Genomic DNA, 17,680 nt, shown 5'->3' on the forward strand with positions numbered 1-17,680 from the left:
TCGGGTCAGGACCCTTCTTTAGTAATAAAATGTGGTGCTTCTCATCTCCCTTCTTAATCAATTAGGAGAAAGGTTGTATTAAATTATTTTTTGTCTTGCCTGTTGATGAATTAATGATCTTGGCCATGAGGCTGGAGGGGTATAAGTGAATGGGTAGGGGGTTGGATGCGGAGGGAAATCTGAGATTACAATATGGAAGATTGTTATTTCAAACCTGGTGGCTAGCCAAATGCCACACTGAAAGAGTGCAGGGATCTGTCAAATTATCAGAATTGTGCATTGAAGAGGTTGTTTATAAGTAAGTGTTGCTTCTGGCCAATATATGTCTCTTTATCCCAAATTAGTTTTTCATATAAACAAATTGACGACTGAGGGGAAATATGTTGGATTTTCATCAAGCTTACAATTGAGCGGCCTATTCACGTCTTAAAAAAATCTCTAAGTTTTGTACCAATTCAGCAGTTACTTTCTTATTATTGTCATAGGTACCGAGATACAGTGAAAAATGTTTTGTGCGCCATGCAGGCAAATCATATATAAATGCGTACATCAGGTAATGCAAAGAAGAAAATAAAAAGAGTGCCGAGCATAATGTTACAGCTATAAGCAAATTGCAGATAAAAAAGAAGCAAGGGCCGCAACAGGGTCGAGTGGAAGATTGGGAATTGACTGTCCTGGTTTCTGCGGTCACCACCCTAATTTTTTTTTAACTGTATGTTTTTCCCTCCCTTACAATTTTCTCTGGAAGTTTCAATCTTGCTGTGGGTGGCCAAAAGCTTTCTGTGAATCCTCCATATGAGTCTGGAAACTGAGTCTTGACAAATTGTTCTGCTCTCACTTGTGTTCTAACATGGAGCACAGAAACACATGCCCACCCTTATCATTAGTCAGCTAACAGCACAATCCTACGATCAAAGTAGAGTCATTCTGTAAGACCACCCAAGCCATTGAGAATACTCGTGTTTATAATAATTCAGAGACTTTAAAACAAAACGCGCCTTTGTAGAAGAAAACTTGGAAATGGTCTTTTTTTTAAGCCATCCATCATTGAGACATTCCATTAACTGATTCGACACATGCTCTCCTTACTTGTTCCAGAAAATAATTAAACAAAATTGTAGTGTAGCAAAAATAATAAAGTTCAAGATCATAGAAGTTTGCCAAGCATTTCAGTTCCCCATCATAACCAATTGATTTCAAGAAAGAATATAAAAATAAAAGACAAAATTATGTTGGCCTTCTCGTGTACCTCCTGGAGCTGGCTATGAAGATACACTGACAGTTGCCTATCCATCCTGCAGCTATTTATAAAGATGCTTTGATACGAATTTATGCGCTGCATGAGGGAGCTAAATAGGTAGAATTTTAAATGTAGGTTATGTGTTTAATCTCTTCATAATTTGTTAAGAGATGCTTCAGTACTCCTGAAGGTGATGCAGTACAAAGGAGCTACTTTTCCATTGTAGACAGCATCCAGCATTTTCAGAGGAGATGCATGGAACTGCATATGCTGGAGTTCTTAGCAAAACGTTGAGGAACTCAGTGGGTCAGGCAGCATCTGCGGCAAAATGGACACATGATGTTTCGGGTTGGGACCTTTCTTCATCTGAAGTGTCATCTGTCCATTCCCACCACAGATGACAACCAAATTTGTGTTTTGATCAAGTGGTATCTGTTTGTTTTGGAACAAAATGCCAAAGACCATTGGTTGGTTGGTATGAAAGTGAAAAACGTCACTAGTAATAACTGTGACAATTACATTTTTTAAATTAATGGGTTAAGAAGCAGCAACTTTAATTCTGGTTTTGAGTTGAGATAATTAAATGGTATCCCTGGATACCAAAGGTGCATCTCAACAAGATATTGACAGAAGAGATTTGAGTTACATTTTACATATATCCAAAAACCATGTTGATCAATAAACTTTATTTTTCTTTAAAATTGTGAATGTCATTGATAACTCACGTGGATTGTAAAATAATGGTTGTATTTATTTACCATAGCATGAGGAAGTTACCGACTGAAAGGCCTGCCCCGGAAGAACTCATGGTAAGTCACACTTGCATCATTTAATTTTATGTACATGTAACATTGTCACATTTCATTGACCTAAGAGAAGCTTAGATTAATATTAGCTTACTATCAAATCCTCTCAGGATTCAAAATTTTATTTGAAAACTCATTAAATAATCTAACTCCATGTATTCATACTTTACATACATTTTCCTACCAGAAACATGATGCAAAATGTAAGACAAATGTCCTTCTTTGAGTACATTTTTACTGATTTGAAGCATTATATGTTACCTCTGGGCAAGGAAAGACATGCCAATGACTGTTGAAGTGATTGGCAATGCACTTATGTACATCTCCAAGCAGACGCTGAAGATACATGAATCTCAAGGAAAGATACTGAAGTTATTGAGTAATTTTCTCTTGCTAGAAACCAGCAGGCACAAAGAGTATATGACTTTGCTTCTTTGTAGGGTTAAATTGATTGCACTTACTTAAATTTGCAGGCACGAGGTATCTACTCTGCCGTATGCCCAAGCCTTGCTGTAATCAATCCCTTCCATTTGGCAGTCTCCCATTCTCAATCCTGATGGATGTACTCACTTTTTCCCACGCATTCACCTACCAGGCATTTCTGTCTGATCCCTTGTCAAACATGTACTTCATGATCTCCTACCAAATGCTACCTACTGGCTGGTATTTTTTTTTGGTTCCACACACTACTCTATTTTCCCTCCCCCACCCCAAAGGAAAGGTGAGTTCCAATTAATATGGCTGCCACACTACATGCCGGAATGGGGAGATGCGTCACTACCTGTGATCCAACTCTCAGGAAAGAAGGAATAGGTGGTGCTTTTCAGCTAAATGTGTAATGGAAGATTTCACCAAAGGCCAACACCCAAGTTTAGATTATTGTCATATACACCGGGGTGCAAAGAAATTCCTTGTTCAAATGAATCTTACAGAATAAATGTGTACAAACAGTGATGGTAAGTACAGCAATGAGTGCAAAATAGCTGAATAGTGCAAGATTGTAGTGTAAATCTGAGTAGTGCAAAAGTATACCTAAGTTCAGGTGGAGAAAGATATTAAGGTATTCAAACATTTGATGGAATGTTACTTTTCACTTGGGACATGTGAACAAAATTAGGCAATACTTTGGAGTTTTTACAGTTGTACTGTTGACAGTTTGATCCGAAATGTTGAATTATGTTTCCACAAGCCAGAAAAGAGCTCAGTTTCATCTCAACACAATCAGAGTGTGCGGAAGTCTTTAAAGAAAGCTCAGACTTCTTGTTTGTGAGCATTAGATCCAACAAGTCTCTCCCTTTTCAAATACAGGCCCTTCATAATGTTTGGGACAAAGACCCATCATTTATTTATTCGTAATTTCTACACGGTGAAACCAAAATGTATCAAAATAGCCTTTAATAAAATCTGACAATGTGCACTTTAACCACGTGTGATTTATTCTATTGTAAATCTCAAATTGTGGAATACAGAAGCAAATAAATAAATGATGGGTCTTTGTCCCAAACATTATGGAGGGTACTGTGACTTCCATCTATGTGCAAAGGGTAGCAATCTAGCCAGTGTTACGATGCAGAGAAAGCTTGTAAAATGGAGGAGAGAACAAAAGGGTTGTTTTGTCGTAGGATAAAAGAGTAAAATGAAAGGAAGCTCTATGGTATGATACAGGTAAGATCCTATTCCAGCCTTTATTTTCCTGGTTCAAAATTATTATTGCCATATCCTATTGTGCTTGAATTCATTTATTTCACCTTCAAGTAAAGTAAATATTTGAATTCAGCGATTTGATTATCATTTGCCCAAGAAGTACTTAAACAGTGACATGCTGTGACATCTGATTAAGTTTGTCTTCTAACTGGCTTTTGATTATTTAGTTCTGTATCTCTCTAACATAGCTTCCACATTGAGGACTAATTATGGCCACTGCAGCACAAAGGACTTTAATGTTTCTGACTAGTACCAGCAGTTGAGCAAAACACCGGATGGCACAGTGTTGCACCTGTTAACACTGCTGCCTTGCTGCTCCAGTAACTGGTTTAATCCTGGCCTTCAGTATTTCCTAGTGCTCTCTTCAATAATTGCAACTTTGTTTTTAATAACTGATGTGCAGGCACTGATTGCTAGCCCCTTATCAACCCACTGTCCACAGTGGGTTGCAGCTTCTCGTGGAATAGGAGATGATTGGGCCAGTAAATTATGGGGCATGGGGAATGCCAAACACACTGGCGAATGCTGAGTTCCCCTTCCTCTGTCATTTCCCTCACCACCATGGCAATGTTTGCTACCGCTTTACTATGGTGCATGGAAGGAGTAATTTTAACTGCAGCAGTAAGCATGACAGTAATTCAACACCAAAAACTTCTGCATGTAGGTAATTGCTGCCCCAAGATTTGTGGAGATAATTCTTTTGGTCACTACTATGGCTGTCTTTATAACAATAGTTGGAAGGTGCTGGTAAAGTCTAGTCTGGTGTACCTGATACATTTCTGAGCCTTCGTCCATTATTCATTCTGTTCATTACGAAAGATGTCTGGCCATTTTCCAATCTAGAATATATTGCACAGCACATCTTGAAAAGTTTGTTGCCATTATGCCTTTGCATGTTGTGCCTATGCTTTTTGATTACTTTTTGGTTTCTTCACTTTTTGTTTACCTGGCCTCTATCCAGGATCCATAATCTTTGTTAATAGTAAAATGTTAGCTAGAGCAAGAATAATGTTTTATTTTTTGAATTGCAGCTGCATGCAAACCTGTTCTGCCTCAAGTCAAAAACAAATCAAAGCATTTATAATCATAAATTCAATTCAATCCATTGAGTACATTCGTTGTTTAAAAATATATAGCAATCTTCACTGAAATGTTTGAAAATCATTTTTAAAAACTTAAAAAAATAAAAAGCACAGAACGTTGCCTTCAAAATAACATTAACAGCATTTTCAGTGCCTTTTCTACACTTTGATTCAAAAGGTTATATACAAACACAGGCAACCAAAGTTGCACTCTGCAGCGATACTGTTCATTATTGTGGCAAGTAGATGAAATGTTCCCTGTGACATGGGTAAAGGAGCTGCATGCAGCACACCAGGAGTGCAGGGTGGCAAAGTTGACATTTCCTTGGGAATTGGCCATTCATCCTAGTTTTTGGAGTTTAATCATTGGTCTTGATTTTTGATTAAACTACAGGGTCACAGATTTACACTCTGTCAAATACCACTGAATGCATAGTCATTCAAATACAATAACTCTGCCCACAAATAACCAGAATGCTGTCCTTCATTCTCTCAGGAATTTGAACACAAAATTCACAAGTGTATGAATGAATACAATTTTTTTTAAAGTGTTTTGAGGAATTAGTGTCATCTGCTTGTGAAATCTATTCAAAAAATAAGCTTTTTGTAGAGCCTTTTAATAACTACAACATAACGAGTGCACTTTTTCCATGAGTATTCATATGGTCTTAGAGAGACGCAGCATGGAAACAGACTCTTCCTGACTCATTCCACTGAGTCCATGCTGACATTGGTCACTATTCCTACATTCATCCTTTTTTTAAATTCTCCTTATGATCTTATCAACACCCTAAGACAATTTACAGTCACTAATTAACTTCTCAATTCTCACATTTTTGGGATGTAGATGGAAACTAGAGCATCCAGAGAAAACCCACACATTTACAGGGAGAACATGCAAACTCCACACAAACAACACTGAGGTCAGGATTGAACCTGGTTTTCCGGCACTTTGAGCCAGTAGCTGTGCCAGGGTGCTGTCTTCTAACACCATGTAAAATCTAAATATTACACAGGATTTGACAAGCATCTTTCTATTCGGATCCTGTGAGATTTCTAAATCGAAAAGAAAATTTTACAAAGCAAAGAACTTCACGTTTTTATAAGCTGTTCATTTTGAAGATAGATTCAAGAGTAGCTGTTAAAGATTTGGAGTCTGGAGGGCTTTCAGGGAGCTGCTGTCAGCTTTGAAACAGCGTTCACTGATTGTAAATGACATCTAGCAAGGGGGAGGAAAGCAGCCAGAGAATAATTCCCAATAGGTCATTTATTCAGCACTGTTTGTTGATTTGACAATGAACAAGCTGTTAAGAATATCTGTGGCATCCAACAGAACTAGTAAATAATAATTATACTGTGCCTCTCCTCACTTTATCTCCTGTTGTTATTTTGTTAGACTCATTTATACTGTTTCTTCACTGGGGCAGCTGAAGCTGCTATTGTATTAAGCACTTTTGTTTTAAAGTCATTCTTTGTAATCAAGCGGCAGGCAGCCATTATAATTCAAAAACAACTAGTTCTGACCATCTTAAGTGGCAACATTCTGTGAGTTTGTTAATTACATTTCTGCAGTAAAGCCCCCTTTTTCAGCATAGATGCAGTCTTTACAACGGGAGATGGAGCATAAATATAAATCAGACCTCATAAGTGCTAAGCAATTTTGTTCATTTGGTGAAATGAAACTTGGAAGCATTTTTTACACCTCTGAAATAGATTAAACCAATCCCCGAAAACCCACTATTGTCATACAATTCAAGCACGTTTGTTCTTCAGTGGGAGCTGATAATTAATCTGAATTTGGTACTTTGCCTTCAGGGGAGAAGGTTACCATTAGAGCTTGAAATTTTGGAAGCAGCATAGGCTTAAATAGGCTATAAAAGACACCATATTTAACAACAAATGGAAGCCACATTGTGGTGGAGAACTTTAAAACTGATTTCAATGGGAGCAGTTTACAGGTAGTTTCTGACTTTGTTGAGGTCTGATCTGAGCCAATAACTTCAATTTATAAGCTTAGTTTTTTTTTTTCTTGGGATGTGGAAAAATATTGCCTTATTGATGCAGAAAAGTGACGGGTTATCATCTCATCCATCAATTGGGTGAACTGTTGAGGATTTCATAGGCCTCTTCAGAGGGTATTGCGAATTAGTTCCATCGAGAAACCAGCATCACATCTGGAATAGATTAGCTAGCATGATGGGTCTCTTCCTAAGGTATTAGTTAATCAGTTGGGTTTTGAAACACATAATTTTCTTTGTTTGAACAAATTTACTGAATTCAGTTCACAACTCCCTCGGAAAGGATTGCAAACATTTTAGTTTGTTAGTTTAGTGCCATGGCTACTCACTACAACATTTCAGGAAAGCATTTGCTAAAGATTAGAAGTGTTCTTATTAGAATTGTGTGATTTTGAAGTTTAACATTCTTCATATAGTTGAATGGAGATGTAGACTGGATACAAATAATGCAACACGCCTCTCCCAAAGGTCCAGTAATAAGTTCACTGACCCAAACAGACCAGGAGGTTTCAAATGGCTTGCTTTGAATTACCCTGCTGTCAGCTTGGCTGGTTGTAAGAATACTATGTTTGGCCTCTGTGCCTTTCAATATGTCGGGGCAGTGAAAGGGATTCTCACTCCTAATTGTACCCGAGTCATCTCTGCCAGTTAATACAGAGAGATGTGATGCTCTCTGCAATTAAATATCCACACCACACTTGTTATCTGGGCTCTAATATGATCACTCAGTAAAGGACATGGAAGACTGCTTGTACCCAAGGATCTATAACCTGCAAAAGAGTTATTTTTGTACAGATATACATATTTTTCACTTCATGTAAATATGGCTTCAACAGGCTGGTGATGTCACTTCAAAGTATACAAGTAATTTCACAGCATTTTAATTGTTGCCGTTCTTCACACACAGCGGAAAATCGTGGTAAGATATACAGGTAGAATACAATGTGCATGAGAAACTCAGCGGGTCAGACAGCATCTGTGGTGGAAATGAACTGATGGTGTTTCAGGCCACATCCGCATATGGGTCTGACCTGAAATTTTGTCTGTCCATTCCTTCCACAAAAGCTGCCGGACCCACTGCCTTCCTCCAACACATTTGTGTTTTGCTTGAGATTCCAGCATCTGCAGTTCCTTGTGTCTCCCTAATATATACATTTGACTGCTCACTAGCCTTTAATATCGTTTTTCAATTGGCACCGTCTCCACATCCCATCCTGTCTAGAATTCCACCAAATCGCAGATCTTCATCAGCTAAACTATCGTGTACTTGGTGACTTGCACATAAATATTCATTCTGAACTCAATACATCAGACACTCAGGTATTTTTATTGTATTTTCTAAAAGCTCTCAGAAACTGACTGCTATTTAATGAATCTGTGCACAAAACAGAATTAGGTCACAGGGAAAGCCTACATCTTATGTTTGGATCAATGTGGCGGCTAATACTTTATCACAGACATTTGATTATCTCACGCTGATTCAATTCCTATTCTGCTGGGTGCAGTTGTGCTGCAGCAGAATACTCACTGCATTCATATTAAAAACATAGACCAGTCTATCTGTATGTAAATGTAAGAAACCACAGCTGGATGAGGTTGGTTTGTGGATTGAGGGTTGGTTTACTATTAATATATTAATTTGCTTATCCTAAATAATGGCCCAAAAGTAAACTATGCTCCTTAAAAAACATGTGAATATGTTTTATGAGAATTGGCACATTTAATGCATCATCTGAACTATTCCGATCTTTATTGGCTGAAGAATTAGTATGAATTACATGCATTTGATGAAACTATCTTTTCCCTGATATATGTGCAAAATGAAACATGATGCCAAAATAAACTAATTCCTGCACATGATCCATATCCCTCCATTCTCTGCATGTTCACATGCTTATTTAAAAGCCTCTTAAAAGCCACTAGTGTCCCTGCATCCATAAACACAGACCTTTCTAAGCACCTACCACTTTCTGTGTTTTAAAAAAAAACTTCTCCATACATCTTAAAAATGCAGCCCTCTCACCTTAAAGCTATGCTGCCTATTTGACATTTTCATGATTTGTAAAAAGATTCTGACTCTCTACCATATCTATGTCTCTCATAATTATATTCTCCCCTCACCCTCCAGAGAAAACTACCCGTTTGTCTAAGCTCTCCTTATATCTAAATTCCTCTAATCCAGGTAGCAGCCTGGTAAATCTCTTCTGCACCCTCTCCAAATCTTCCACGTCCTTCTTATAATGGAACAACAAGAACTACACACTACTCCAAATGCAGCCTAACTAAAATTTTAGAAGCTGGCACAAGACTTCCTGACTGTTAAACTCAATGCCTTGGGCAATTAATGCAAACATACCTTTCTTTACTATTCAACGTGTATTGGTATTTGTTTATTATCGTCATGCGACATACAGTGAAAATCCTTTAGTTTTGTGTGCTCAGGCAAAACTACCATAAGCGAGTACAACAGGTAATACAAAAGCGAAAATACACAAAGTGCAGAATATAGTGTTACTGCTCCAGAGAAATACAGATTAAAAAAGTACAACGTCCCCAATAAGGTAGATTAGAAGGTCAGGAATGTATCTCCAGCATATGAGAGGCTCAATCAAGAGTCTGATAATAGCAGAGAAGAAGGTTTCAAACTTTTATATCTTCTGCCCAACAGGAGTGGAGAACTGAGAGAATTGTCAGGGTGTGAGTGGTCCTTGATTATGTTGGTTGTTTTCCCAAGGCATCGTGAAGTAGAGATGGAGTTATTGGGTGGAGAATGCTGGTTTGTTTGATGGACTGGGCTGTGTTCACAACTCTCTGTAATTTCTTGTGGTTGGGCAGAGCTGCTGCCATCCTAAAGCTATGATGCATCAGAATAGGATGCCTTCTATGGTGAATGTATACAAATTGGCAAGACTCATGACAGACATGCTGAATTTCCAATGTTGCTACTAGGGGGGCTAATGACCTGGATGCCAAGACCCCTCTGTACATCAACCTGATCTCCCAGTTGCTAAGCAGTTTAATGCTCCTTTCCATTCCCGCACAGACCTTTCTGTTGTAGGTCTCCTCCATTGTCAGAGTGAGGCTAAATGTAAATTGGAGCAACAGCATCTCATGATTTGCTTGGGCAGCTTACAGCCCAGTGGTATGAAGATTGATTTCTCTAACTTCAGGTAGCCCCGGCATTCCCTCTCTCTCTACCCCTGGCTTCTCGTTTTCATCCAACGAACAGCTAACAATGGTCTGTTTCCTTTCTCATTGTTACTTTTTTGCATATCTTTAATTCATTATTCTTTATCTCTCTACATCATCGTCTGTACCTCTTGTTTCCCTTATCCCGAACCAGTCTGAAGAAGGGTCTTGACCCAAAATGTCACCCATTCCTTCTCTCCAGAGATACTGCCTGCCCCGCTGAGTTACTCCAGCTTCTTGTGTGTTATCTTTGGTTTAAACCAACATCTGCAGTTCCTTCTCAAGAATCCTTTCCAATAGCTTCATTACCACTGATGTGATGCTCACTAGCCTATAATTTCCTGCATTATCCCTGTTGCCCTTCTTAAACGAAGAATTAACTTAGCTACTCTCCAGACCTCCGGGACCTTTACTGTGACTGGAGGGAATGCAAAGGTCTTTGTCAATGCCCCTCTCAATAGCCTGGCCTAGATCCATCAGGGCTTGGAGACTTACTCTCCTTATGTCCATCAAGATACCAAACACCACTACCTTCTTGGTCTCAAAATGTCCAAGCCTACCCCATACTGATCTCATTATCCTTTATGAGCTTCTCCTTAGTGAACATTGATGCACAGCACTTGTTAGTACCTTATACTAACTTGTAATTGCAACTTTAATTTAGGATCTTCAAGGAAATTTGTCAAACTTTATGAGTGAGATGGTTATATTGGGGAATGGTTCACTGACCACCTATAGCAAAACAATAATGTAAAGCATGCTCCTCCATTACAATGGCATGAGGAATAAAAGGATTTCTATGGATTTCTCTAAAATCTGGGATCACTCATTAAAGAGCGTTTGATATTTTGCCAAGTTTTTATCGAATAAGTTATGAACTGTTTCCCAGTGAGAATGTGTTGACATCTTAGGGTAACAGATTTAAGGTGTTAGGCATTGGTATGACACAAAGAAACATTTATTATTATTGTTGTGACCTAGGGTCCACTTCCTGAATGGATGGTGAGAGAAGTATTAAGTAACACGTTAAAAGGGAATCAATTACAGTGATATGGGAACCAGGGAAAATGGATGATTGGAAAAGCTGTTTCCAAGAATATCACATAGGATGAATGCATGACGTGGTCTATGTTAGTATGAGACCCCATCCAACGTGTTTCAGCCTCAGTCTCGGAAGAGCGCTCTGTGCATTGGTCTTTCCCTTTCTGACAGGCTCTGGCTTGATATGAGTACATTTACCAGTTTATCTCTCGGAGCTTGATTGAGTCTACCCAAAACAGAAAATGCAAAGATTATAAAGCATCAGTCAACATCTTTTAAAAATAAAAGATTTGATATTTCAATTTGGTTTACTTTATGAATCGCGTGCAAAAATGGATGCATCACTGAACAGTGTTGAGGGCAGGAAAACTGTGGAGACGTGTCCTGAGATTAAATTTGCTCAAATGCATTTGTAAGTTCAAACAGAGTTTGCAATCTGTGTCAGAACTGTATTTGTATCTAGGCACCAGAATTGAAATGACTAATTATATTTACCACCATAATATGCAGGCTTTAAGTGAAAACTGTCAGGGTTAATACTGTTGATTGCAAAATTGAGAATTAGCAATTTTCAGGTAATTGAGTTCAGTTTGGGGGGGGGGGGGGGGGGGGGGGGGGGGGGGGGGGTGAAGTAAATCCTTGTCACCACGTATCTCCCTTTGGTCACGTTTAAATATTCCACGCTTCTATCTATTTATGATCTTGCTTCTTATGCACCAGCAATGACTCGATCCATAGTGTGTTGGAAGAACTTATGGTTGGCTTCAATCATACTAACAGTGAGGTGGGAATCCATCTGCAAACATAGCTATGTAAACACATTGAAATACTAATTTGAAAAAAATGGTAAATTGTGTTTCAACTTTCATAAAGCGAATTCTGAAGTAATTAATTTCCAAAGCTAGTGGCAAAAACAAAAAAGTAGCATATAGTATAAAGTTACAATTTCATTTCACTAATGAGGCCTACACTGGTGGAATGAATGTTGCCGGTATGCTTTTATAGGGAAATAAACAAGTGACTTTCTCGCCCTTTGGAGGGTTAATGAAATGGGGCCAATTTATTGCTTTTAAGGGTATGGTCCCATTCAATGTTGGTCAGACTGTACAGGAAAAGCATTTGTTGGCCAAGGATCACAGGTTTGGGGTGAGAAAGATTCAGCAGGATAGATTTACTTACCCTGAGGGCAGGATGGATAACAGTAGTGGTGCTAGTATCACACTTTGCACTAGAATCAAGGACAGGGCCAGAACATAAAGATTTATAAAGTCCAATTCACTACATGGATTATCAGAATGGCTACAGGGCAGCTGTAAAAATCATCAATTAAGAGGTCATTGCTTTAGTTTGCTTGAGTAAACAGCTTTGACGTGCAATAAAGTAAATGTGCCTGGTGACTGCATGGAAGCATAACACTGTATTCAATGGGTCACGTAATGTGTTTCTTAACACCACCTATAGTCACAATACCATTGCAGTGTTGCATCCACAAACTACTTTTAAAGTATCTGCTTTTAGTATTTTCAGTGTGTAAGAAGCAACTGCAGATGCTGGTTTAAACCGAAGATAGACACAAAAAGCTGCAGTAACTCAGTGGAACAGGCAGCATCTCTGGAGAGAAGGAATGGGTGACGTTTCGGGTCGAGACCTTTGAAGAAGGGTCTCCCTCCGAAACGTCACCCATTCCTCCTCTCCAGAGATGCTGCCTGTCCCACTGAGTTACTCCAGCTTTTTGTGCATATCTTTAGTATTTTCAGTGTCTGTTAGCAGGAATATTGAATAGGAAAGACCATTTGTGTCGCCACGTTGTGAATTAGGTTTAGATTTTGGTTGATTATTGTCACGTGTACCGATTTGCATGCTGAACAAAGAGATTAGATATACCTTACATAAATCAAGTCAATCTCAAATACAATACATAGGCGAAGGGGACGATATAAATATATAGTTCTCAGCATCGTAGCTCATCAGTTCTACAGACGAAGTCCAATGTCCACGATGGGATAGAGGTGAATCAGACAGTACCCGGTCATAAGGAAGGACCATTCAGAAGCAATTCAGGGAGCAGGGAGAAAAAAGAATGTGGGGTGGGAAAATACTTTAATTATGTTGGCTGCTATTCTGAGCAGTGTGAAGTGTAGATGGTGTCAATGGTGGGAAGTCTAGTCTGTGTGATGGACTCGGCCACAACTACAATTCTGTGTAATTGGGCCGAGTGATTCTCAAAACAAGCTGTGATGGTATCCATCCTGTGCTGCGTCTGTTGAACTAATAAGGGGAATTGGAGACATGCCGAATTTCCTCAGTCTCCGCAGGAAGTAGAGCCTAGTGTACCTTCTTGGCTGATACATCAATAGAGTGGGTCCATGATTTTGGTAATAATTACGTCAAGGAACATGAAGCTCTCAGCCATTTTCACTTCATCAACATTGATGCTGATTGGAGCATGTGCTCCATTATGTTTCTTGAAGTCGATAACTAGCTCCTTCGTCTTGCTGACATTGAGGGAGAGATTATTGTACTGACACCATGCTATTGAGTTATCTACCTCCTTGCTGTACTCCATCCCTCTATTGTTTGTGATCTGGCCCACCACAGGGGTGTCATCTGCAAATTTGTTCATGGAGTTAGGGTGAATTTGGCCATGCAGTCAAGAGTGTATAAGGAGTATAGTTGGCGACTGAGAACACATCCTTGCGGGGCTCTGATGTTGGGAATTATTGTGGAGGAGGTGTTGTCACCTTTCCTCCGAAGGGTTAGAAAGTGAAACTATTTGTTTAGAACCCAGGAAGAGGGGGATTGAAATGAGCATGTGGTGGGTTTCATGTCAGTGCTATCGGGCTGATGAGAAATAGAGATCACAGTCAATGAGGTGATGGTGAAAACTTGTAGAGAAAAATTTAGAAGGGCACGGGAAAAGGACAGGGAAAATATCGCATGATTGCTCTTTCAAATATGAAAGATGAAAACTACTAGCCCCTTAAGATTAAAAAATAAACAGCTGCCATTATTTAGATCATCAAGCCCTAGTAATATTTGGTAAAGTTTGTACCTATTTTGCTTCTCAGACCTAGTGTGTTAGCAATTTTTATTCTGTGAGTTCTTTAATAGACAAAGGATTCCAAGTTTAACATTTATTCCGGTCTCGGATGTGCCAAAAAAGGGGAATTTATTCTGAAGAAGGGTCCCGACCCAAAACATCACAAATACATGTTCTCCAGCGATGTTGCCTGACCCACTGAGTTACTCCAGCACTTTGTGTATTTTTATTTTGTAAACAAGCATTTGCAGTTCCTTGTTTCTACCAAGCATGATAATTATCCTTAGTCCCAAGCTGGGGAGGGAAAGAATCATGCAGGGTTCCTATACCTGATTCTTGTAAAATAAATATCTCATCCATAGCACTTTTCTTTTTTGTAAACCAGCCTTATATCCAGCCAAATGTCATTGTTGTTCACCTCCTTACAAATATTTAGATCATCATCATCATGAAGTTAGAATGCAAAGGTTGGGCAATAGAATCAATTATTTGAAATGGAGTAGAATTATAAATGTTTTGTATTAAATTGTGGCTCCTGGTCTTTCTGAAGGAATGAACACAACATTTCTTATTCAATGTAAATAGATTTTATAATTTCCCAGCTATTTTATATGCCAATAAAAATCATTAGAAAAGTGATCCCTTCAGTTCCATGTACCAGGCCACAAACTCCAGCACATTTTCAACATTGGCACTTGCTCCTATATGTTTAGAGCAACTTATCATTTTCTCTGAGTTGGAGCACTTCATTTTGGTCGGGTACCTTTGCACCACCTTTTTCCCTTTTGGCCGATTTAAACCTAAACCTAATCTTTACCAGAACTGTAATCCCAGTCTCGGTCCTTGGTTCCAATAATTGACGTTCATTTTTGCCTTGAGGCTTAAGCTACAATTCTGGACTTTGTCTTTTTTTAAAGGACAGTATCCCTTGTGTTTAACCTACTAGGCTGTATTTCAAGATTACAATAAATCAAGGCTCCATAGCATTCTGTTTATTCTCAATCCCTGTCAGATGAAACATGGATTGTTTCTTGAAAATAATAGGGCTGTTGGATCGTTATTTCAAGTTATAAACTTGTGGATTGAAATGGTAGGAGATTCTACATCTCAAAATGACTTCCTGGCAGAGGCATGAAATAAATATGCCGATTCTGCTGTTATCTATGAATAGGAACATCCCATTTGATCAGACACAACATTTTTAGAATCTTAAGATTTTTTTCCTGCAAATATTGAACAGTCCACGATGAAAACATAAAGAAACAACAGAGGCTGGATTCTGGGATATACAATCTATTGGAGGAACATAGCATGTCACGCAGAACCTGTGGTGGGGGATAAGAATTGTTGACATTTCTAGTCAAAACCCTGCATCGTAGACCTGAATCGCCGACATTTCCTTTCCCGCCAATAAGGTGCTGCTCGACCAATTGTCTGACGGTCCATGATGAGTCGTAGTAACTATGCTAGAGACTCATAAATTCCACAGTGAAGCTCAGTGATTATTTGCTAAAGAGTGCTTAAGAGTTAACCACATTTTCTTTCTGCTATTATATACAGACTTGGATTGTTTTCTCTGGAACACGTGAGGTTGCAGGCAGACCTGATAGTAGTATGTAAAATTATGGGAGGTATAGATAAGGTAGACAGTCAGAATCATTTTCCCCGAATGTAAAAATCAAATACTGGAGGGCATAGCTTTAAGGTGAGAGGAGCAAAGTTTAAAGGATATGCATGGGGCATGTTTTGTTGCACACAGGATGGTGAGTGCCTGGAACTCACTTGGCAGTGCCAGTGGGTGATGGTTGAAGCAGATATGTTTGTGGCATTTAAAAAAACATCTAGATAGGCATATGGATGTACAGGGAATGGAGGAATATGGGTTATGTGCAGGTTGATAAGTGATGGTTTTGGCATCATGTTCAGCACAGATATTCTTGGCCAAAGGACCAGTTCTTGTGCTGTACTGTTCTATGTTCTATATTTGTTCTGTGTTATCAGAAATATAATCCATTTTATAATTGATTTTTCTGCTGAGGACATTCAGGTGAACACAGTGCATTCATACTCTTGTACAGAACTATGGTTTTAGGGGTCCTGCTTCATATTTAGCCATCTGTTTTCCAGCAGCTTTCTCCCCTTACCGCCCTGAAAATAATAGTTCATTCTTGGGTATCCATTTAAAGATCAATCTGGCCACTGATGCTGGCAGTCAAACCAAGAAATCATAGCTGAGTTTGAAGCTATACTGACCATAGTTTGTGCCTGGACAGAGATCAGTCACGTAAACCAGACATATGTTTTTTTCTCACTTCTTTCATATCCAAATTAATCCAAAACACATGAGAGTTACATCTGTCATTGCAGCAACATTGACTTTACCTGATGCAACACTAGTCAGTAATGAAATCTATGATCTTGTACTAGCAAAACAAGACAGTGGAATCTGTCCCTCTGTGGACTTAGTGTCAGATTCCTTCTAAGAAATAATTTGGACTAAGTTTCAAGCTTTAACACTTTAGTAAAGAAACATTACATGTCTTCTTTGTTGATGTGAAGATTAACTTTATTGTTTCATGCTATTAGACCTTCATTTCACTGATCTACATGCGAGGATGTAATTTTTGTTAAAGAAGGATAATTATGCCCTCCAGCTTTGGGCAAATGAATTATATTGTTCTTGGATAAGTAAAAGGTCAATTTTCTTTAAGTCGAACACTCCGAGAGACACAGCATGGAACGAGACCCTTCGGTCCATGCTGATTGAGGTGTCTTTCCAAGCCGGCCCTATGTTTGACCCATATCCCCCAATGTCTTTACAAACTAGGGGAAAACACATCCCACCTATTCAGACACTCTTCATAACTCAGTCCTAATGACATCCTTGTGATTTTATTTTGCACCGTTTCCAGCTAATGACATCCTTCCTACAGATGGGCGACTGGAACTTTGCACAATACACCAAATTTGATCTCACCAACAAATTATACAGTTGCAACATGATGTTCCAATTCATGTACTCAATGCCATGACCAATGAAGGCAACCTATCTACTTGTGTTTCCAGTTTCAGGGAACGATGTATCTGTAATCCTAGGTCTCTCTGTTCTATAACATTCCAGGGCTCTGCCATTTACTATGCAAGTCCTGCTCTGATTTAACATACCAAAAGCAATACCTCGTACTTGTCCGAGTTATATTCAATCTCCATTCCTTGGCCCATTTCCCCAGTTCATCGAGATCCTGTTGTAAACCTTCTTCACCAATAACTGCATCACAAAATCTGTGTCATCGCAAACGTACTAACCATGCCAAGCACATCTTCTTCCAAATCGTTATCACAGATCAGCAAGATACAAGATACATTTATTTGTCACGTGCCAGTTGGCACAGTCAAATGTGTGTTCACCATACAGCCATACAATAAAATAAAGAACACAACACACGATAGAGACCAACATGAAACATCCTCACACAGCAGAATCAAAGTTTCCCACTGTGAGGTAAGGCACCAAAGTCAGTCCTCTTCCTCTGTTGTTCGTAATGTTCACCCATGGTTGG

General features: G+C 38.9%; 1 protein-coding gene and 1 long non-coding RNA gene across 7 annotated transcripts in view; one reads left to right on the top strand and one right to left on the bottom strand.

The window, feature by feature from the left end:
- The window catches only part of map2k5 (mitogen-activated protein kinase kinase 5), a 220,197-nt gene that overhangs the window by 187,090 nt on the left and 15,427 nt on the right, over positions 1-17,680 (top strand). For all 4 annotated transcript variants that reach the window (XM_055661426.1, XM_055661427.1, XM_055661428.1 and 1 more), the window contains one exon: positions 2,004-2,049. In XM_055661426.1, coding sequence (XP_055517401.1) covers positions 2,004-2,049 — 46 coding nt within the window. The remainder of the gene's footprint in view (positions 1-2,003; positions 2,050-17,680) is intronic.
- Positions 1-17,680, bottom strand: part of LOC129712740 (uncharacterized) — a 118,061-nt gene that overhangs the window by 33,124 nt on the left and 67,257 nt on the right. The gene's annotated exons all lie outside the window — the stretch shown is intronic.

Source organism: Leucoraja erinacea, chromosome 33, assembly GCF_028641065.1.
Source record: "Leucoraja erinacea ecotype New England chromosome 33, Leri_hhj_1, whole genome shotgun sequence".
Classification (NCBI taxonomy): Eukaryota; Metazoa; Chordata; class Chondrichthyes; order Rajiformes; family Rajidae; genus Leucoraja; species Leucoraja erinaceus.